Source organism: Callithrix jacchus, chromosome 22 (assembly GCF_049354715.1).
Source record: "Callithrix jacchus isolate 240 chromosome 22, calJac240_pri, whole genome shotgun sequence".
NCBI classification, from domain to species: Eukaryota; Metazoa; Chordata; class Mammalia; order Primates; family Cebidae; genus Callithrix; species Callithrix jacchus.
The window spans coordinates 1,542,598-1,565,835 of NC_133523.1; the positions used below are offsets into that span (position 1 = coordinate 1,542,598).

Consider the following 23,238-nt stretch of genomic DNA (forward strand, 5'->3'; position numbering starts at 1 on the left):
CTCCCCCTCCTCCCTCTCTTCCTCCCTCTCCTCCTCCTCCCGCTCTCCTCTCCTTTCCCTGCTCCAACCCCAAGGGTCTCCTGGCTGCTCCTCCCGGGCATGGTCTGGCCCCAGGGCCTTTGCGTGGGCTGCGCCCTCGGCCTGGAACCCTCCCCCTCCTCCAGGCCCCTGCCCGCTCTCGCCCCCTCCCAGGTGCTGCTCAAACATCATCTTCTGACTTCCAGAGCCCCCATTTTTAAAACCACACAAAACCCCCGACCCACGCCGGACACTGGGTTCATCGTCCCAGCCAGCACCTGCGCTGTGCAGTGAACTCCGGGCCTGTCTCCTGAGGCAGGGCAGCCTGCTGTATACCCCGGTCCGCCCCAGGCCTGGGCGCTGCCAGGCACACGGCATACAGGAGCAGGCGGATCAAGAGGTAGCCCGGAGGCCGCCCTCCTGAAGGTGCTGACTTGGCACCCATGTCACCATTGCCCCCACGGTGACCACACCTGCCCAGGCTCCCCCGACTCCCACCACTGGAGTGCCTCAGTTCTCTCAACTGGAACCAGGGGTGAGATGGATGACCTGAGCTCGAGGGCTCACCACTGTAGGAGTCGGGGGGCCGGGAGAGGTCCGGGAGGGCGCCTGGCTGGCTGGGAAGGGCCGCGTGGTTGTGCATGAGGCTGGGGCTGCCTGCAAGGCCGTCCTCGGGGTGTCCGGCTCCGGCCTGCGGGTAGGGAGACAGGGGCCAGTCAGCAGGAGCTGGGGTCCCTGCCTGTGGCTCAGCCCCGCCCTTGCCCAAAGCTCACCAGGCCGGCGTGCCGGCCGCCCAGCGGCATGGGACCGGCGAAGCCCGAGGCCAGTGCCCCGTGGCCGGGCAGCAGTGCGTGCACATCGCCGGCCGTGCCCACGGCGTGGCTGCGGAGCACGTGGATGGCCTCGTCCAGGTGGTCTTCTATCTTACTCTGCTGCGGGGCGGGGGCGGGTGGTGAGGGCCGAGGCCACGGGATCCCACGGGACACCACAGGACCCCGTCCGCATCCCCTTTTGCATGCAAGTGGCAGGCGGTCCTGTTGCCCCATCCCTGCATGTGCTCTGGCAGCCACGGGGCCTCAGTGCCAGCTTAGAGCTGACGTATGAGAAATTAACACGGTTTCTCCTTCTCGAGGGGCATCTGCCCTGTATATTCTGCGGGAGAAGAATGGGGTGAGGTGGGGCGGGGCGGGGCAGGCTCTCACCAGGCCGTGGAGGCCCCCATCGTAGCTGGGCGATAAGGCACCAGGGGCTCCTGCTCGGGGCCACTGTGACGTCCCTGGAAAGGAGGAGGGGCTCGTGAATGGGGTGTAAGGAGCAGGTAAGGAGGGACCCCCATGGGGAGGGATTCATCAACTGCCTGGGCCAGCCTCCGCCTGCCCACGATGGCCACTCCAGGGCACCCCACATCGACTGGAAAAGCTGTCTCCCAGGCAGGGATGCTGGGTGCCCAGTGGGCACTGCCATTCCAATCTCTGAGCCTCAGTTTCCCCATCTACAAAATGCAACCACCCCTACACCGGGGGTAAAGTGGCTTGGGGTACATGGCAGGGGGGCTCCTCCCCATGCTGCCCCACCCTGGCCGATCCACTCTGGGCTCCAGCAGCAGGCAGGGAGGTCATTAGCTCCAGGTGGGACCAGACAGGCCAAGGTGAAGTGAGGGTCCCTGACACTTCCCAGAGGGCAGAAGTGGAACCACCCAGACCTTCTGGAAACCTCCAGCTCTCACTCCTTCTCCTCCTGTGGCTCCCTCCAACCTCCCTGCTGTAGCCAGGCACATCCTCACAGGGATGGAGAGTCTGCCTCCACGTAACAGCCTCACACGAGGTAAACAGCTGGTACCTAATAAATACCCTGTGGGTGAGCAAATAGCAACACACCCACGTTCTAGAGCCCGGTCCACAGCGCTGGCACTGCTGCGCTGTGGGATCCGGAGCTGCTGGGCATGCCTGCTTCCCCTGGTGTTCACGCAGCATGAACCACCAGGTGCTGCCTCCCGGCTCTACCTGTGCTGTGACCTAACCAGGATGCCACCTCCAAGCCCTCCCTCACTATCTGGTTATGTGCCATAGCCCTGGAGGGCTGGCTTGGAGGCTGCTTCCACCAGGCAGCCTTCCTAGATTACTCAAAGACAAGCTCACGGTGGATTCTGTCCCCCCGTCTGGTTTCTGACCAGAGATGCCACTGGCCCCCGAGGGTGAGCTGCTCCCTTCCTGCCTGCTGCCCATCCCAGCAAGGCGCAGGCACCAGAAGCAGCCGCCTTCGCCCCCCAAAACCCCTACAGACCTGCCAGGCCCTGCGGGGAGCCCACGGGGGTAGAGGGGCTGGACGAGAAGTTATTGCTTGAGTGGTCCGGGGAGTAGATCTGTGAGCGGGACCAGGAGACGGTGGTCAGGGTCAGCCCCTCGCGTCACTCGCCTGGCCACCCCCATGCCCCACGCCTCACCGAGGCCAGTGCCTTCCCGAGGGCGTCCCCGGAGCTGCCGGCTGTGGTCCCTCGGGAGCCTGTGGGTGGAGAGAGGTGAGACCCAGCCTCGGGGGAGCCTCTGCCCGCCGTGGCCCAGCGTGGGTGCCACAGCCGATAAGACGCTCCCTGCGCTCCACCATCCTGCACGGACGCCGCAGCAGTGGCAGAGCAGCGTGATCCCCCAAAACCAGCCTCCACAGGGGCTCTGGGGACAGGGAGCCTCGAGGGACCCTGGGCGAGCGAGGCCCCTCTGAGCCTCAGTTTCCCCAGCTGTCAAGCGGAAACAACCCACTCCTCAAAGAGCTGTTTCCAGGTATCCCCATCGCAACGCACGTGGCACGCGCTGCAGACGGCGGACGACGTGAACTCAGGCCAACCCAGCTCTTGGCCAGCAACCGCGCCTGCCCCACCGAGGAGTCCAGGGCCGCACCCGGGCAGGGGCCGTACCCAGGAGGCTGTCAGCCCCAGTGACAGGCGGCGTGTGGCTGGAGACGCCGCCGTACGCAGCTCCGGGGGCTGAGGAGAAGGTGGATGCAGCCGGAAGCCCGCCGTTCACCTCTGCTCCGTGCAGCTGGTAGCCCTGGGGGCATCAGGCAGGATGGTGGGTTAGATGGGGCACCGCCACCTTCTGCCCGCCCACCGGCCCCCGCCCCGGTCCTACCATGCGCTCGTGCTGGTGCAGGCCGCCAAACGTGCTGCTGCCTCCACCACTGGCCACAGGGCCGCTGCCAGGCGGGAGGGGCAGGGGGGATGCGCCCCCGCCCAGCATGGGTCCGAAGCCCGCCTGGCCTGGGGGACTCCAGAGCTCCGCTGAGGGGTGCAGGCTGCCATCTGCGGCAGGTGGGCTGGTAAGGCGGGGTCCAGGTGGGGCACCCCAGCCCACCCCCACCTTCCCAGGCAAGCCCCCATGTACCTGCCATGTAGAAGGGGGCGGGATAGGTGCTGCTGGGGGTCTTGGTGGACGGGTAGGTGGCGGCATCCCTGCCGTAGTCCTCACCTGAGCTGGGCGGGTACACCTGCAGGAGGCGGGCGGGGGTGCACGGTCAGGACGGAGGGGTTAATGAGCCCATGCACCTTGCTGCCCTCCCCAAGCCCCGCCCCCTGCCCCTCTCCCGGTAGCCCCATTTCCCCTTCCTGTAAAGCCACCCCTGCTTCGGATAAACCCCAGCTCCTTGGCCCACATTCAGGTTCTGATGGTCTCTCTCCCTTCACCAGCCCCCGCCCCCCTGGACTACTGACCATTGTATCTGAAGCCTTAGATCTGGCTCTGTCTACAAAGCCTTTTTCTGCCTTAATCCAGAAAACTCCTATTGATCCATCAAAACCCCAGCTCCAACACCCCCATCACATCCTTCTTTGTTCCCCAGCTGGAATCAATCCCCTAGTGCCGTGATTCCCTTGGCCCCAGAACAACACTGGTCCTTGGCTGAATCAAAAGGAAGAGGGGCTTGTGATTAGTGCCAACTCCAACTGGCTGGCACTGCCTGGACTGTGGGGCTGGGGCCACTTGATAAGGTCTGCTCCTGTGCTGAAGCGGGGAGCATGCTGGGTGAGCTTGATGGGGGAAGAAACTGGGGGCGGGTCCAGGTGAGAGACAGCGTGGCCCTGGAGGAGGGGAGCAGGGTCGCCGGGGCAGAGCCTGATCATGCCTTTGGCCTGAAGCCAGTATGACTGTAACCCTGAACCTGGGCCTGTGAGGAGCTGGCCGGCCCAACGGGCGAGGAGACATACGCCCAGGGCTCTTGGGGCCGGCACAGGCGCCGGGCAGAGCGTGGTCGGTCGGTGGCTACAGAGCTGGGAAATGGGCCAAGCGCCTCTCCCTCCACCGAGATGAGATCGCAGGAGTGCAGCACGCAGCCCGGGCCATGCGGAGGGGCTTGGCAGGGACGCAGGGCAGCCTGGACCCGCGAGGACGGAACCAACGGGGAGCCCCACTCGTGCCCTTTCTCAGGGGGCGTCAGCCACCGGAACCACCTTTCTCTCAAAGCAAGAGAGACAGAGGCTGGACCTAGGGAGAGGCTGGACCTAGGGAAGAACTTCCCTGCCTTCCCTCAGGCAGCCTCCGGTCGGTGCCAGGGCCTCGGGGGTGCTGTCCACCCAGTGCCTACCGCCCCACGTGCGTTCCCAAGCTTCCCCGGGACACGGCCTGGCACTGGCACTGAGGAGCTGCGGGCTCCCTTCAGCCTCGTACAACTCACCGAGGATGGAAGACCCGGCGGGACCTTCCGGACCTTCTTGGGCTGTGCGTCTGTACGGAGCAAAAGGGGCGAGAAGCGGCCACCGCCATGAGAACAGCGCCTGCCCTACGGCTGGACGGGGACCCTCGCAGCCACCGCCATGAGAACAGCGCCTGCCCTACGGCTGGACGGGGACCCTCGCAGCCACCGCCATGAGAACAGCGCCTGCCCTACGGCTGGACGGGGACCCTCGCAGCCACCGCCATGAGAACAGCGCCTGCCCTACGGCTGGACGGGGACCCTCGCAGCCACCGTTTCATAAATCAAAAGCCTGGGGTCTATCTACATGCGTCCAAAGACGAGCAAGAACCACGAGGGTTTTCTCCTGTGACGCGGAGTGTGGAAAACGAGGAGCTGAGGGATCCCGAGCGGGGCTCTGCTTCCCGGACGGGCCCAGTGATCGCGTACAATCAGTCCTCACCACTCACGGCTGCTGACTGCGAACTCGCTTACTGGGTAAAAGCTGAAACCGGGAAATCAGCGCTCGGCTCAGGGACCCGAGTGGAATGTCAGTCGCCGAGACGCCCGTCCCAGCTGAGGCCGAACAGGGCCTCCTCCGACCTCATGGTGGAGGCTCCTGTCCGTGGTCTATTCAGAGCCTCCATCTGTTACGTTTCTGTGCTTTTTACTGGTGATTTCACTGAGTGGGTCTCACTCTACTTCTCAGGCTGGAGCGCAACGGAGTCTGTGCTCACTGCAGCCTCAAAGTCCCAGGGCCAAGCCATCCTCCTGCCTCGGCCTCCTGAGAAGCCGGGCCCACAGGCGTGTGCCGCCATGCTTAGCTCATTTTTAAAACTTTCTGTAAAGATGAGATCTCCCTATGTTGCCCAGGATGGTTTTGAAATTTTGGCCTCAACTGATCCTCCTGCCTCGGCCTCCCGAGTAGCTGGGACCCCGGGTGTGCGCCACCATGCCTGGGAGGGGCCCGGCTAGCTCTGAGGTGCTGTCCGGCGCTCCTGAGCCCGGGAGGCGTCTTAAACAGAAACCGCGTGAACGAGCCTGCACCCATCAGCTGCAGGACCCTCCCCCTGGCTCCTCACAGCAACAGTCTATCAGACGGTGCGAAAGGAATTGCGGGCTTGGCCGCTATAGTCTGTGGCGGCCTCATGGGCCGGGGCCACCGGGAGGGGTGAGCATGGACTGCACTGGGCCATCCCGTCACCACCCATCCCTCCCAACACCCAAGTGCCCGGCGTCCAGCCAGGATCTCAAAGGTACAGGGTCCACCCACCTCCCTCTGCAGGCTCCCTCTCGGATGCCCCCGCTGCCCCTGCCAGACCCCGCTCACCCAGGCCACCGTCCGCCGCTCTCCGCCGGGAGCTGCTGGAGTAGGAGGGGTAGTACTGGGAGGTCCCCTTCATGCCGGATGGGGACAGGGGCCCAGGGCTGTTGAGGGCCAGCTCGCCTGGCAGGAAGCCAGCCTGGTGGGGAGCGGGGTGTCAGGAGGAATGGGGCTGGCATCCAAACCCTAGGCCGTTCCATTCGAGAAAAAACTGCCAAGGCTGAAGCCGCTCAGACTTGCCCCTCGCGCCCCTTCTGCCTGCTCACGGCGATTCTCTCCGACACCTGCCCTGTTTCTCCGACTTAAGACTGACCCTGACATCCATATTGTTGTTTCCATGAAGAACGACAGAGAAAAAGTCACCGGTGCTGCTGAGCCAAGGAGCTGCTCCCCGGATTCTGCGCGGCCGGGTGTCTGCCCACCCAGCTGCTTCCTGTCTTTTTCATTTTGTTGTATAAAACCCTCAGTTTGATTCTGAACGTGTTAAATGGGCTTTCTTCCTGGGGAACCATGGCCCCCCTGAGCCGGGTCCTGGCACTGACTCCTGTGTTCCATCTGCTCCATCATCCGGTGGCCCCACGGGGTGGCCCAGCCCCTGCTGAGCCTGCACCCTGTGTGGCTACTGCAGGCTTGCTGGGTGGCCAGGGGGCACCAGAGAGCAGTCTTCCTGCCTGCCACTCGGGTGTGCGGGCATCTGAGCCCTGGAGCTGGGCATGGCAGCCCCACAGGCCTTGCCCTCCCTGTCCTACCTGCCTCCCCCGCCGCCCTGTCCACACCCAACCAGCCCACTCGCCCAGGCCGGGCCTGCTGTCGCCGCTATCAGGAGGCAAACAGAACCTGGCTGAGCCAGCACAGCTTCTGCGTATCACAGAGTGACAGATTTGATTAGCATTAAAACGCACCAGCCCAGCCCAAACCCCTCACCTGAGTCAGGCCGCCCACGCCGGCATCTCTCCCAAAGGAGGCATAGGCACCCCGCTCGCCGCTCTTGCCTGCAAGGGTAGAAGGAAGGTCAGTGGGAGGCCACCCAAGAACCATCCTGAGGCCCCCCGCCCCGTGCCTGGCACGTGCCCACATACAACAGGCAATCCATAAGTGCACACGGCTGAGAGAGAACACACATACAACAGGCGCTCGTAAGTGCACATGGCTGAGAGAGAACACACATACAACAGGCGCTCCGTAAGTGCACATGGCTGAGACAGCGCCCACATACAACAGGCACTCAGTAGGTGCACACAGCTGAGACAGCGCTCACATACAACAGGTGCTCAGTAGTTGCACACGGCTGAGACAGCGCTCACATACAACAGGCGCTCCGTAAGTGCACGTGGCTGAGGGCCCACATACAACAGGTGCTCAGTAGGTGCACACGGCTGAGACAGCGCTCACATACAACAGGCGCTCCATAAGTGCACGTGGCTGAGAGCCCACATACAACAGGTACTCAGTAGGTGCACACGGCTGAGACAGCGCTCACATACAACAGGCGCTCCGTAAGTGCACGTGGCTGAGACAGCGCTCACATACAACAGGCGCTCAGTAGGTGCACACAGCTGAGACAGCGCTCACATACAACAGGCACTCAGTAGGTGCACACGGCTGAGACAGCGCTCACATACAACAGGCGCTCCGTAAGTGCACATGGCTGAGGGCCCACATACAACAGGCGCTCCGTAAGTGCACGTGGCTGAGGGCCCACATACAACAGGCGCTCCATAAGTGCACATGGCTGAGAGGACCCTCACATACAGCAGCGACGGGCTTGGGGACAAGAAGGGATCCCTGATGATTTCGGGGCTGACTCAGAGCATCTGCAGCCCACAGGAGCCCTGCCCCGGGGACAGGGAAGAGCAGCAGAGCTTGAAGGGGCCCTGCCTCCTGCCAGCCAGTCCCTGCCCTTCCTGAGCCTCCGTTTCCTCGGTTCCCAGCACAGACAGGACAATGCCCTGGGGAGCTGGGATCAGAGGCATTTGTCTGCCCCAAGGGACAGGCCTGGGGGCCCTGGGTGGGAGCCCCAGGGACTGTGCACACAGCCTCAGGTTCCGCACCCAGGCCCCGGGTTTTCCTGGCACAGGCTTCCCCTAAGAGCCAAGCTTGCAGCCTTCAGACCAGGGTTTGTTCATGAATGGGCATGTTACCTGCCCTCCACCAATGACTGGCACCTCCCTGGAGTGCTCAGTGACAAAGGGCAGGTGAGGCCTGCGCTATGGAGGGGGACAGCTGGCTGGGGTGAGCCCCCAGAGTAGAGGGCCTGGGTCTGATGCACAGGCACCTGGATCCAGCCTTGCCTGAAGCAGGTCCCCAACTACTCAGGACCTGAGCCACTTAAATCCCCTTCTGGCTTACACTGGGCGAGGAACGTGACCGGGAGGCACAGCCCCCAGCCCTGCTGGGAGGGGATGAAATGCGCAACCGACTAACATGCATTATTCCCAAACCATGAAAACAATTCCCCGACTTCTGAATTTTAAAAGTTCCACAGCGGGGTGCAGTGATGCCCGCGTGCAATCCCAGCACTCTGGGGGCCACGGCGGGTGGATCAGGAGGTGAGGACCAGCCTGACCGACGTGGTGAAACCCCGACTCCACTAAAAACACAAAGATCAGCCTGGCATGATGGTGCATACCTGTGATCCCAGCTACCCGGGAGGCTGAGGCAGGAGAATCACTTGAACCCGGGAGGCAGAGGTTGTAGTGAGCCAAGATTGGGCCACTGCACTCCAGCCTGGGCGGCGGAGCGAGACTCCGTCTCAGAACAAAACAGGTTCAACAATTTCCCAACTCCTGCAACAGACGCTGCTGCTTTTTGCCCCCCAGTTTCCTCATCTTGGTGGCCCTGGGGACATATGGGGAAGACGACTGCCACAACCCACCCACAGGCCACCCCAGGCCACAACCCACCCACAGGCCACAGCAGCCACAGCGCACCCCAGGCCACAGCAGCCACAGGCCACCCCAGGCCACAACCCACCCACAGGCCACCCCAGGCCACAGGCCACCCCAGGCCACAACCCACCCCCAAGCCACAGCAGCCACAGGCCACCCCAGGCCACAGCAGCCGCTTGCCCTGCTTCTCGGATGAGAAACTGAGACCAGGGGAGGCTGAGGTTATGCCAATGCCCCCAGTGCCTCCCGGGACCCCCGGTGCCCTACTGAAGCTGCTTGGGCTGGGGCCCAGGCCCCACGGGTGGCAGGTGGGACACGACTGGGCTCTGGGCACTGCTGCCCAGTCCACGGGAACTGCCTGTGTCAGCCCTGCCCACCCTGGGGCCATCAGGGGTATGAGGAAGAGGCTAGGAGGAAGGACAGCCAGCAGAGAACCAGCCCTCCGGGTGCAGAGACCACCCCAGGTGGGAGTAGGGCCAGGCCTCACCTTCCTCGTCTGGGAAATGGGCAGAAACCACCCCGGCACGTGGTGGGTCTCAGGCACACCCTCCCCTACCTTCACACCATTCGCTTCCTACCCAGGACACCAACCCCCTGCATGCCAGGTCCTAGGCTGGGTAAAGCGAGGCAGGACAAGCCGGCCCGCCATGGGGCCCAACCACGGGCTGCCCCTCAGGGTCCAGGAAAAGGCTGGGTCCGCAAAGTCCTCCAGGCCTCAGCTTCCCCCCAGCCCACAATGCTGAGGGGTACACGGTATGCGTGAGCCCAGCAGCAGGTCCCGCACCCCACAGCTCGCGGCCTCTAAGCAGCGCCCACGAAAACCAACCACAAACATGCCTCAAACCACCAGGTTCCAGAGGCGGGGAAGGATCCCACGGCCCAGGATGACTGAGGGATGGAACCACAAACTCCACAGCTAAGGCACCACGGCAACAGGACCCTGAGCCCCTTGCTGGTCCCCCAAGACCCCTACTCAAGCTCCCCGAACCCCGGGCACTGGATTGCCAGCCTCACAGGAGGGGGCTGCGAAGCTTGGGGTTTCCAGGTCACCCGTGGGAGAAATGGCACACGATACACCGTCCTAGCCGCGGCCCCAGGTCCCTGGAGGAGGGCGCACCCTGGTCATCCCCGCACAGCCACAGACAGTGCACCAGGGCGCCCCTTCCCAAGCATGGGTGGGCTGGCAGCGGGGCCGGGACAGTCACAAGACCCGGTGGGCCGGTAGCCACCAGTCACCAACCCCCACCCCGCGATCGGCAGGGCCTGCAGAGCTGGGCCACTGCTCACTGCCTCCCTCCAGGAAGTTTCTGGGAGGGTCCCTTTCCCACAGTGGGGAAACCGAGGCTCAGAAGAGGATGGCTCCTGCCCAGGGTACACAGCGGCGTGGGATGACACACCAGGTCTGAGTCGTCACTCTTTTTATTTGCTTGAGACTGAGTTTTGCTCTGTCGCCCAGGCTGGAGCACAATGGTGCGATCTCAGCTCACTGGAGCCTCCATTTCCTGGGTTCAAGCGATTCTCCTGCCTCAGCCTCCCGAGTAGCTGGGCTACAAACACCCAGCACCAGGCCCGGCTAATTTTTGTATTTTTAGTAGAGACGGAGTTTCACCATGTTGGCCAGGCTGGTCTTGAACTCCTGACCTCAGGTGATCCACTCACCTCGGCCTCCCGAAGTGCTGGGATGACAGGCGTGAGCCCCCGCCCCGGCCTGAGTCACGGTCCTCTCGCTTAACAAGAAGTCCCCAGGGAGAGAGGGTGGCGGCCTATGGAACAGCACAGGCTCTGACCGCCACACATGGGGGCCGCCTCCTTGACTCCTACGCAACGGCCAGCCAGCCCTGCTGACCCCTCCCCAGGAAGCAGGAGGAGCCCTGCACAAATTGCAGGGAGGATGGGGGTCTGGAGTGGCCTCCCTGCCTCTACACCCAGGCGGGGAAGCCGAGTCGCAGGGCGCCGTGGCGGGGAGGCCAGGCTGTGGCTTCGGCTGCCCACACCCTCTGCGTGAACGCTGGGGATGCCTGCTGCGGCGCGTGCACTGACCACGCCGACGTCTGCACATCCGTGCACGGCAGAGGGACCGCGCCAGGCGGGCACTCACCTCCGAGTCCCGGTCCCAGGAATGTGGACGAAGAGAGGCTGCTGTGCGACTCAGTGAAGTGGGCGCCCTCGCTGTAGGTCTATGGGAGACGGTGGGGATGAGGCGTGCTGGGCTCCACAGGCCCCCCACCCCGTGTTAAGGCTGGAGAGGAGGACTCGAACCCACGTCTCCCCCTCCAACCCCTGGAAGGCTGGCCCCTTCTCTCAGCCTCAGTTCCCCACGTCTCCCCCTCCAAACCCCTGGAAGGCTGGCCCCTTCTCTCAGCCTCAGTTCCCCACGTCTCCCCCTCCAACCCCTGGAAGGCTGGCCCCTTCTCTCAGCCTCAGTTCCCCACGTCTCCCACTCCAACCCCTGGAAGGCTGGCCCCTTCTCTCAGCCTCAGTTCCCCACGTCTCCCCCTCCAAACCCCTGGAAGGCTGGCCCCTTCTCTCAGCCTCAGTTCCCCACACATCCCCCTACTCTGGGGACAGGAAACTCAGGATCTGAGGTCTCCTGGGGGCTCCTACCCTGCTGGGGTCAAAGGAAGAGCTGTTCTGGTCGCCGCTGCCCCAGGAGCCTGAGCTGGGCCTGTCCTCAAGACCTGCAGGCAGGACAGAGACAGTCACGGTCACCCTCACACCGGGCCCAGCTCCAAGGCCATGCAGGGTTCCCGGAGTCTCAGGGGCAAGTCTCAGTGGATCCAGGGGGGTATGTGGAACTCTTCCTAACCCAGCCTCACCCAGCCTGACTAACAGGGACGCCAGTCAGCAGGTGACACCCAGGGACTCCCAGGTTCACACAATTAAGGAATTGTTCCATCAGCTCTCTGCTGGCAAACTCCTACCCACCCACTGAAGCCCCAGCCATCATGGCCTCCTTGGGCAGAGCCCTCACTCTCATGCCGAGCCTCCTCCCCCACAGTCCCAAGTGCCTCCCTCTGGCCCAGCCCTGAGCATGGGCTGGGGGCTCTGTGGCAGGTGGACTCTTCTCAAGAGCCTGAGGGTGTGGAAGTGAACAAAGAGCTCCAGGGGAGGGCGGGGGTCTCCCTGTCCCCACCTGCCAGTGTGGGAGGGGGGGCCGCCCTCTGCTGAAGCTGCAGGAGGCCGCAGCCCGAGAGGGTGGAGCCAAATCACACCACCCAGGAACAAGCCCCAGGCGGAGACCAGAGGCCTGTACTGGGGCAGGAGCTCCCAGCCGGCAGCTCGGGCTGGAACGAGGACCTTGGTCCCAGGGTGGGGTGGGGTGGGGTGCGGCAGGTGGGGCCCTTATCACTCAGAACACTCAGGCAACCGCCCAGGACTCCGGAATCTTCTGCCCAGGGCAGGGCAGGCCTGTTCGGACCCTTCCCCCATCCATGGAGGGCCACAAAGCACACACTTGGAGAAGGATTGTGGCCCTGGGGTCTCGGCCCTGCCTCAGTTTCCCTCTCTATGATAAACGGAATTACAAACAGGCCATACTTCCGAAGGCCGGAGGTGCCCATGTCCAACTCTCAAGTCCAGAGGCCTCCCGAGAGCCGGGCTGGGGGGACGCAGCCCGGCACGATGTCTGTGACAGGCAGACGCTCAGGCTGTCCTCCCCCACGCGGACTCCACACTGCAGGCTGCCGGACCCAGCCCGGCTCCTCCGCCCGCCCAGCTCGCCTGCACCAGAAACTTCTTTCAAATTGCATCTTTCTATTTCGGTGGCTTCTTCGTGTTACTCATTCCCCTCGGGAAGTATTGGTGTTTAATTGCTGTCTAATTTGCATAATTATGCATATTAATCTTCTCTAATGAATATTCACATGCACCTCATTTAGATTTTTTTTTTTTTTTCCTAATCAAAAATTTCCAATGTGATTATGAGTGGGGGGCTGGGATGTGGCCTTGGCGGGTTGGGGGGCCAGGTAGGGGGCTCCCGTGTTTCCAGGAATCCGTGCGGCACTGGCTGCCAGGTCTGGGGCATCCACACCCCAAGATCCTGGTCCCATACACGTGCCCTGGCCAACAGGGCAGCTGCCGAGGCCAGGGCGGGCTGGCTGGGCGAGGATGGGCACAGCGCCAGGACCTCTGGGCCTCAGTTTCCCCTCTACACACCCGCCTGTTGTCCGGTCCCCTCCAGGCATAGCCCCACCGGAGACAAGCTCCTCCATGCTCCTGGCACCCCAGCCCTCACCCCCTGGAAGGCCTGGCATGTGGGGGGCCGCCTGAGACCCCACACCCAGGGATCGCCCCTGAGGCTCACTCCAGAAAGCTCCTACCGAGGCGGCTCGGCCTCAATCTGCCCTTTCGGGGAACCCTCCCCTCACCCAGCCCTCAGCCTCCTCCTAAAAATGACAAAAATAGGGACAGCCCCCACATTAATACAGTTATTAAAGTCCCCCCGCTGATTAATTATGCATTTTAATAACCCAACATGAATATTCATAATGCATCCCTCGCTCTCGTTCTAATTAAAATGTACTGATAGAGTAAGGTGCTGCTGTCAGAGTGTTTTTCTGTGATTTCCTGGGTGCAGCACTGCAGAGTCGGCCCCTGTGGGAAGGACCCCTGCCTGCCTGGGCCACCCTGGCCGCCTCGGAGAGGCCTGGGTGCTCGGGAGCGGGCCCAGGAGCTGCCCACCCCCCAGGCTTTGGATTCAATTCCGGCGACAGGGGTGTGGAGCTGCCCACCTGCCCGGGCTGCCGTGAGGGTGACAGCGGAAGATGCTGTTTCAGAGAGGCTGCCAATGGCCAAGGAACGCTCAGTGCAGGTGACTTCCCAGCCCTGGCCTCCGCTGGGTCCCCTCCTAAGAGGGACTGGGGGCTGATCCTGGCCTGGTGGCTCGTTGGTAAATGGGAGAGGGGGCTTCGAAGGGCGTTCAGTACATACTGGGTAGGACGGAGGGGTCGGCGGAGAGCACACATGAACGAGTCTGGGCCCAGCCTGCTTTTCAAATCAACTTTCATGGGCACGAGCTGTGCCCTTTGTCCGTGAACTGTCTTCGGCTGCTTCTGCCACAACAGCAGAGTCCAATGATTGCAACGGAGACCACCCGTCCTGCACAGCCAGCAATACTGACTCCCTGCTCCTTTCTGGAGAAGGCTGGCTGCCCTCGATACAGAAGGGCCAACGCTGCCCAAGTGGCTTCAGCCACCTCTGCGCAAGAAACCCAATCGACCGACTTCAGTACCAGGAGTGGGGTCACCACGCCGGGCAGGCGAAACCCTTGGTGGACACGGGCCCTGAGCACAGCCCCTGCCCCCAAACCCTCAGGCCCACCAGGTTGTCTGGCTTCAGATGGTCCCGGGACTTCATCCTGTGGCCCCAGCTCTGCAATGCACGCCCCACTCAGGGGCTCAGGCTACAGCTCTGGGAGTCGTCCCCTCACCTTCCCTCCTCCCAAAGGAACAGCAGCCCCACCGCAGCGCAGTCCCCATGGTGGCTTCCTCCCAAGTCTGCCGACATCCTCAGGCAGCCTGAGGAGCAAAACTTGGCTCTTCTCCCTCCTTCTAGCCTCTCCCATGGCTCCCCATCGCCCTCAGGGTAAAGACCCAACTCTCCCCTAACCTCACCACTCTCCCCTTCCCCACACGAGGCAACCCCCACCCATGCCCCCTGCCTGAGCCCCCTCCCAGCCTGGAGCCCCCAAAACGTCCATCTTGGACATCTTCATTTTACTCATAAATTCTGTGCTCCCCAGAAAACGTGGCAGGATAAAAATGTTCTCCACCCCTGGTGTCCAACACGGGAGCCATGCTACCAACTGCTGGAAACGTGGCCAGCATTTTTCAAAGCACGTGAAGAATTACGTTAAGAAATGCAAACGTGCGCCTGCTGCCCTGAATAGCCCAGTCCTCAACAGCAAACAAACAGCAACCACCACCACGGCCCACGACCACGTCTAAGAGCCAATCAACGCGTCAACAGCCACTACCCCCGCTGCTCATGCAGGCTCCGTTCACTGGGGCGTGGAAGGCGGCCGCCAGATACGGGGTCACTATGTCCCCCAGGCCTGTGGCTCACCCCGTCTCTTTCTCATTACTATTAAAATTTGAAGGATGCCGACGTGAGCCTGTCCCACTGCCCTGCCTGGGGTCTGGCCCCTGTGGCCTGCGATGCTCCCAAGACCCGTTCCCAGTCCCCTGGGGATTGTGCAGGGGGGAGATCAGAGATTTGAATTTGGGGGTAGGCTTTCCTTGGGTAGGGCAGCATTCAAAAAATTATCATGATTATTTTGAGACAGGGTCTCGTGCTGTCGCTCAGGCTGGAGTGCTGTGGTCTTGGCTCACTGCCACACCCGCCTCCTGGGTTCAGAGATTTTCCCACCTCAGCCCCCCACGTAGCTGCGACTACAGGCACCTGCCACCACGCCCGGCTAATTTTTGTATTTTTAGCAGAGGGGGAGTTTCATACGTGTTGGCCAGGCTGGTCTCAAACCCCAGACCTCAGGTGATCCATCTGCCTCGGACTCCCCAAGTGCCGGGATTACAGCCATGAGCCACCGTGCCTGGTGACTTTTTTGAAGTTTTTTGTAGGTGGGGTCTCACTACATTGCCCAGGCTAGCCTCAAACTCCTGGCGTCAAGCGATCCTCCCACCCTGCCCTCCCCGGAAGTGTGGGATCACAGGCACGTGCCACCAGCAGAGCACCCACGTCGCCCAAGTTCAAGCTGTGGGAGGAGGTGAGAGGCCCAGCCCTGCGCTGCGGCTGCACCGGGTCCATGCTCATGCTTTGTTTCCCTGCTCAGGGACCGTGGCACGGGCACCCAGCATTCTGGGAGGGCAGCAGTGGGGAGAAGACGTGTCTGGGGCAGTGCAGAGCCCTTTCCTGTTGGACGGCTGAGGAGATCCTGCGGGAGCCCTCCTCCATCTGCCCCTAACGTCTGGGCATGGTGGGCAGGAAAGCAGGGCCCCGTGGCCTACCCCTGAGCAGACACCCCTGAGGCTGAAAAGAGAACGAGTGGAACCACACACCACCCAAGAGTGGGGGTCCCCGAGTCCCAAAAGTGGCCAGATGTGTCCTCAGGCAGGCAACGAGGCTGGGCGGGGAAGACAGGCATCTCCCTCCCCCAGAACCAGGGAAACTCCCTCGAAACCTGCTCCTGCTCCCCGGGGGCCCTGGGGTTTCCCTGGAGGGCAGAGTTTACCCCGAGTAGGCGTGGCACATAGATGTAAGTAACAACTCAGAGAAACAGGCCCCGATTTGGATGTCAGTGACCACAGGGAGAACAGACACCCCCATCCCACGCCTGCTTCTGGGTGTGGGGACCAGAGAGCCCGCCCCTCAAAACGATCTCAGAAACCAACCTGGGGCTGGGCACAGTGGCTCACACCTACAATCCCAGCCCTCTGGGAGGCCGAGGCGGGAGGGCTGCTTGAGCCCGGGAGGTCGAGGCTGCAGTGGGCAGTGATGGCACCACTGTACTCCCGCCTGGGTGACAGACTGAGATCCCACCTCGAAACCAAAGCCAACCTGTGACCCCTGTACAAGTAGCAGACACGAGAGGGAACCCACACACAGCGGAAAGGACGCAGAAGTTCAGAAGACTGTCCTTCCTTTTTGAGATGGAGTTTTGCTCTTGTCACCCAGGCTGGAGTGCAATGGTGCGATCTCGGCTCACCGCAACCTCCGCCTCCCGGGTTCAGGCGATTCTCCTGCCTCAGCCTCCCGAGTAGCTGGGATTACAGGCACGCGCCACTGTGCCCAGCTAATTTTTGTATTTTTAGTAGAGTCGGGGTTTCACCATGTTGACCAGGATGGTCTCGAACTCCTGACCAGAGGTGATCTGTTCACATCGGCCTCCCCAAGGGCTAGGATTACAGGCTTGAGCCACCGCGCCCGGCCCAGAAGGCTATCTTAAGACTGCAGGCCTCACAGATCCTTAAAGAAATGTCACAGCCGGGCCGGGCGTGGTGGGTCACGCCTGTATCATCCAAGCACTTTGGAGGCCAAGGTGGGCAGATCACCTAAGGTTGGGAGTTCAAGGCCAGCCTGACCAACATGGTGAAACCCCGTATTTAATTAAAAAAAAAAAAAAAAAAAAAAAAAAAAGAAAGATAGAAAGGACACAGCCTGGGGTTTTAGTGAGCACATTTAACCACCAACCAGAGGCTCCCAGAACCCGTGACCAACAGGCACACGCGCGCAAACCCTTCCATCATCCCCCCTACAGACGAGGAAACCCATGCCAAAGACGGATGTCATTTGCTCAGGCCCTCACGGTAAGCAGAAGCCACTACACGATGGTACAAAGGCCCCCTAGGAAGACGCAGACACACGGCTATGAACGGATGCAGTGTTTCTGAAAAGGAGCGATTTACTGACACCAAACACCAGCAGGAAAGAGAAACACGCAGGCTCGGTTCTCAGTTTCTCACAGGAGGGGGCACGTGGGATTTCACTTCGGAAGTTGAGAGTGTGAGAAACGGTGCTTAAGCGTGTTACTACACAGAGAACTAACCGCTACATAGAATCACGGCCTCAAACGTGTCATTCAAAACCAGAAAAGCCGCCGCCAGCAGAGGCGCCAAGCAGCACGGAGCTTCCGAAACGATTCAGGAAAACGCACACACCACGAAGGGATCCAGGGTCGGCGGCGCACAGGTGGAAGCACAGACAGTCAGACACGGAAGGAAAGGCTGAGGGTTAAGACGGACGGGTGTTTAACGTCTCATGCGGGCCGGGCGCGGTGGCTCACGCCTGTCATCCCAGCGCTTTGGGAGGCCAAGGCGGGTGGATCACGAGGTCGAGAGATCGAGACCATCCTGGTCAACATGGTGAAACCCCGTCTCTACTAAAGATACAAAAAATTAGCCGGGCATGGTGGCGCGTGCCTGTAATCCCAGCTACTCGGGAGGCTGAGGCAGGAGAATTGCCTGAACCCAGGAGGCGGAGGCTGCGGTGAGCCGAGATCGCGCCATTGCACTCCAGCCTGGGTAACAAGAGCGAAACTCCGTCTCAAAAAAAAAAAAGAAATCCAAATATGGTCGAACTGAAAGCTACAGGCCTCGCAGCTCCGCACCCTAGAATCCCTCGGGCACTCGCGAAGGATGGCAGAAACGAGCGGCGTTCGGCCTCGGCAAACGCGGTCCGCGCCCTCCGAACAGCAGCTAGCGGTCAAGCCAAAGCTGACCGTCGGCCCTGGAGACCTAGAAGTCAAGAAGGGACCTCCAACGTGGACCTCAGAAACCTCTGAAGAATCCTGCCTTGAAGAGGACATTAGGGAAAAAAAAAAAGGAAGAAATGTCAGCAATACCAGAAAAACGTGCGTTGTGGAAACCAGTGGGACAGGCTCCCGGGGGTGCAGTCCTCAACCACCCGCGATGAAACAGAAGGGGGCGGGTGCCTGCGATTCCAAAGTCACCGAAGACGCTTCAGAAGGAGAAGAAATGCCGATAGAAAAGCAGTCGACTCATCAGTATCGATTCGCCAGTGAAGCAGATTCTTCGGAAGCAAAGTCAATGAAACGGAGGCGGCACGGGGCGGCCCAGCGAAGGACGAAGAAACCACCGGGGAGCGCACGGAGGACACGGGGCCCCGGCCTCCCCGCACAGACGGCTGCCTCTGAATGCTAACCAAGAGCCAAACGGGAGCACAGCTTAGGAGGTGGCTGAAATTATTTCAAATATATGCAGATATATGTTTTTGAGACGGAGCCTAGCTCTGTGGCCCAGGATGGAGTGCAGTGGCACAATCCTGGCTCACTGCAACCTCTGGGTTCAAGTGAATCTCCTGCCTCAGCCTCCCGAGTAGCCGGGATTACAGGTGCCCTCCACCACGCCCCGCTAATTTTTGTATTATTATTATTTTTTGAGACAGACTCTTGCTCTGTCACCAGGCTGGAGTGCAATGGCGTCACCTCAGCTCACTGCAACCTCCACCTCCCGGGTTCAAGCGATTCTCCTGCCTCAGCCCCCCGAGTAGCTGGGATTACAGGCACGCGCCACCGTGCCCAGCTCATTTTTGTATTTTTAGTAGAGATGGGGTTTCACCATGTTGGTCAGGATGGTCTCGATCTCTTGACCTGGTAATCCGCCCGCCTTGGCGTCCCCACAGGTAATTTTTGTATTTGTAGTGGAGATGGGGTTGCGTTGTGTTAGCCAGGCTGGTCTTGAACTCCTGACCTCATGATCCACCCACCTCGGCCTCCCAAAGTGCTGGGGATTACAGGTATAAGCCATCGTGGCCGGCCCTGAGTTTTGTCTTTTTAGTAAAGACAAGGGCTTGCCATGTTGGTCAGGCTGGTCTCAAGCTCCTGATGAAGTTATCTGCCCTCCTTGGTCCCCAAAGTACTGGGATTACAGGCGTGAGGCAGCGCACCCAGCTGAGCAGAAGGTGAGTGGGAAGCCAGGACCTTCCAAGACCCATATGCACACGGTACTACTGACTGCCCACCACGTATCTTCAAATAGGGCAGGGGACACATCCTGAACGTGGCAAAAGCAGGCAGACAGAAGGTCCATCTCGAACCCACAGCCAGTATCAGGCTCGCCAAGGAGGGCTGAGCCAACCCGCCTGTCCAGAGTGGGGTCCCCACCAACGGCCCCACCATCTGGTTCCAGAACCACCATACAATGTAACAAGCACAGAGGTAACGCTGGTGGGGGGGCTGTGGGTCTCGGGATGAACGGTGATGGCTCACCTGGAAAACTGGACCAAGCCCGGCAAATAACCGGCCGGGCCTGGTGGGGGCTCACGCCTATAATCCCAGCACTTTGGGAGGCCGAGGCGGGTGGATCACCTGAAGTCAGGAGTTCGAGACCAGCCTGACCAACATGCAGGAACCCCACCTCTACTGAAAACACAAAAAATTGGCCGGGCGCGGTGGCTCACGCCTGTAATCCCAGCACTTTGGGAGGCTGAGGTGGGTAAATCACGAAGTCAGAAGATCGAGACCATCCTGGTCAACATAGTGAAACCCCGTCTCTACTAAAAATACAAAAATTAGCTGGGCACGGTGGCGCGTGCCTGTAGTCCCAGCTACTTGGGAGGCTGAGGCAGGAGAATTGCCTGAACCCAGGAGGTGGAGGTTGCGGTGAGCCAAGATCGTGCCATTGCACTCCAGCCTGGGTAACAAGAGTGAAACTCCGTCTCAAAAAAAAAAACAAAAAATTATCCGCACGTGGTGGCAGGTAGTCCCAGCTATTCAGGAGGCTGAGGCAGGAGAATCACTTGAACCCGGCAAGTGCACGCTGCAGTGAGCTGGGATCGCACGATGGCAACAAGAGAAAAACTCAAGTCCCAAAATATATATTAATGAGGCAACAATAAAAAGAAAAAAATGATGTAGCCAACGGCTTGGGTGGGTCTAGAGAATTGTGCTAACAGAACAGGGAAAAAGCCAACCTCAGAAGGCTGCCAACTATAGGATTCCATCTACATAAAACATTCAAAGTGAAAAACTGGGCTGGGCACAGTGGCTCAGATGTGTCATTGCAGCACTTTGGGAGGCTGAGGCAGGAGGATCACTTGAGCTCATGAGTTCAAGACCAGCCTGGGGAACACAGCAAAACACCATTTATACATTTTTTTCCCTTCTGCAGACAGGGTCTCCCTCTATCCCCCAGGCCAAAGTGCAGTGGCACAATCTCAGCCCATTGCAACCTCCCCCCACCCGCCAGTTTCAAGTGATTCTCATGCCTCAGCCACCTGAGTAGCTGGGATTACAGGCATGCACCACCACACCCAGCTAATTTTTGTATTTTTACTAGAGACAGGGTTTCATCATGTTGGCCAGGCTGGTCTTGAACTCCTGGCCTCATGTGATCCATCCACCTTGGCCTCCCAAAATGTTGGCATTAGTGGTGTAAGCAACCACACCCAGTTGAAATTTTTTAGAGACAGGGTTTCACCATGTTGCCCAGGCTGGTCTTGAACTCCCAGGCTCCAGCAATCCTCCCACCTCGACCTCCCAAAGTGTTGGGATTACCGGTGTGAGTTGCTGACCCAGCCCTCTACGAATGAGATACCTTTGCAATTAGCTAGGTGGTGCGGGCCTGTGGTCCCAGCTGCTCACGAGGCTGAGGTGGGAGGATCACTTGAGCCCAGAAGTTCCAGAATACAGTGAGTTATGACCGCACCACGCGCTCCAGCCTGGACAACAAAGCGAGACCCAGGGATTTAAAAAAAAAAAAAACAAAAAAAGTAGGCCGGGTGTGGTGGCTCATGCCTGTGATCCAAACACTTTGGAGGCCAAGGCGGGTGGATCATCTGAGGTAGGGAGTTCAAGGCCAGCCTAACACGGTGAAACCCCCATCTTTATTTAAAAAAAAAAAAAGTTAAAAAAAATTTTTAAAAAATGTAGAGATGAAAAACAGATTACTGATTTCTGGGGTTAAGAAACGTGCATGTCTCAAAAGTGCAGAGAAGTCTCCACACACACACTGTACACACATGCACTCAAACACTCAGGCACGCATGTACAAACACACACACACACGCACACACGCAGACACATGCATTCAGATGCTAACATCCGCACACATGCACACACATGCATTCAGATGCTCAGACATCCGCACACACACGTGCACACACACACATGCATTCAGATGCTCAGACATCCGCACACACACACACATGCATTCAGATGCTCAGACATCCGCGCGCGCACACACACACACACATGCATTCAGATGCTGACATCCGCACACACACGTGCACACACACACAAATGCATTCAGATGCTCAGACATCCGCACACACACACACATGCATTCAGATGCTGACATACACACACACACACACACACATGCATTCAGATGCTGACATCCGCACACACACGTGCACACACACACATGCATTCAGATGCTGACATCCGCACACACGCACACACATGCATTCAGATGCTGACATCCACACACACGCACACACATGCATTCAGATGCTCAGACACCCGCACACACATGTGCACACACGCAAACACACATGCATTGAGATGCTCAGACATCCGCACACATGTGCACATGCAGACACACATGCATTAAGATGCTCAGACATCCACACACACGCAGACACATGCATTGAGATGCTCAGACATCTGCACACACACGTGCACACGCAGACACATGCATTCAGATGCTGACATCCCCCCCCCACACAGACACACATGCATTCAGATGCTGACATCCCCCACACACACGTGCACACACGCACACACATGCATTCAGATGCTGACATCCCCACACGCACACAGGTGCACACACACAAACATACATTCGGATGCTCAGACACCCACACACACATTCTCGCGTGCGCACACGCACCAACAGACACATGCATACATCCCCCCACACACACACACATACATGCACACACGTATGCGTGTGAAGCTGTGGAATCTGACCAGGCTCTACGGGTGGTACCGATGCCAGCTTCCCAGGTCTGACACGGCAGCACGGGCAGTGGGTGGGCAGGATGGTACCCCGGGGTGGCTGGGTGAGAAGCGCACCCTCTGTCACTTCCCATGAATCCTGAATGACTTCAGAATAAAAAAAGTGGATCGACTCCAAGAACGAGGGCTCAGGAGAGTTAACAGAAAATTCAGCAGAAAGCCACGCAGAGGCTCCGTCTCCTTCCGAAAAGAGCGCCCTCTGTTAATCAGATGAATGGCAGGAAAGGACATCAGCTTGTCACCTATCACATGAGACCATGCTGTCACCATGTTGACCAGGCTGGTCTTGAACTCCGAGCCCCAGGTGACCCTTTTGCCTCAGCCTCCCAAAGTGCTGGGATTACAGGCGTGAGCCTGACCGGCCACCAGGGACGTTTTCGAGTGAAAAAAACATCCACGGAGGTCAGGCACAGCGGCTCACGCCTGTAATCCCAGCACTTTGGGAGGCCAAGGCAGGCGGATCGCCTGAGGACAGGAGGAGTTTGAGACCAGCCTGGCCAACAGATTGAAACCCCGTTTCTACTAAAAATACAAAAATTAGCTGGGCGTGATGGCGTGCACTTGTGGTCCCAGCTACTCGGGAGGCTGAGGCAGGAGAATCACTTGAACCTGGGAGGTGGAGGTTGGGGTGAGCTAAGACGGTGCCACTGCACTCCAGCCTGGGTGAAAACAGTGAAACTGCATCTCAAAACAAACAAAATCCACGGACCGAGCAATTCCGCTCCCTGACACGTACCCAGAGGAAACCCCCTGCGCCAGGTCACTCCAGGGTTTTCTCCAAGAACAGGACTGTGCTCTGAGACTCGTCATTCTGAGCGTGTGTTACACGCACAGTCGCAGAGAGAGCGACAGGGAAATTAAAAATAGGAAGGACTTTCCTCTCCTGTCAGCGAGCATTTCCTGGCGTCTCTCGTGGC

At 59.9% G+C, this 23,238-nt stretch overlaps 1 protein-coding gene across 26 annotated transcripts in view; it reads right to left on the reverse strand.

Annotated features, from left to right (window-relative positions):
• TCF3 (transcription factor 3) overlaps positions 1-23,238 on the reverse strand; it is a 42,073-nt gene that overhangs the window by 9,162 nt on the left and 9,673 nt on the right. For 12 of the 26 annotated variants that reach the window (XR_013531215.1, XR_013531214.1, XR_013531217.1 and 9 more), the window contains exons 4-16: positions 11,494-11,567; positions 10,988-11,066; positions 6,926-6,993; positions 6,008-6,140; positions 4,681-4,730; positions 3,396-3,498; positions 3,144-3,313; positions 2,930-3,062; positions 2,462-2,520; positions 2,302-2,380; positions 1,221-1,294; positions 792-950; positions 586-709 (exon numbers count right to left, since the gene is read on the reverse strand). Coding sequence is in view for 21 of the 26 variants with exons in the window: in XM_078361392.1 (XP_078217518.1) it covers positions 586-709; positions 792-950; positions 1,221-1,294; positions 2,302-2,380; positions 2,462-2,520; positions 2,930-3,062; positions 3,144-3,313; positions 3,396-3,498; positions 4,681-4,730; positions 6,008-6,140; positions 6,926-6,993; positions 10,988-11,066; positions 11,494-11,567 (1,305 nt within the window). In the remaining 5 variants the exon portion in view is untranslated. The remainder of the gene's footprint in view (positions 1-585; positions 710-791; positions 951-1,220; positions 1,295-2,301; positions 2,381-2,461; positions 2,521-2,929; positions 3,063-3,143; positions 3,314-3,395; positions 3,499-4,680; positions 4,731-6,007; positions 6,141-6,925; positions 6,994-10,987; positions 11,067-11,493; positions 11,568-23,238) is intronic. The other 14 variants (XR_013531216.1, XM_078361394.1, XM_078361390.1 and 11 more) reach the window with 3 other exon arrangements.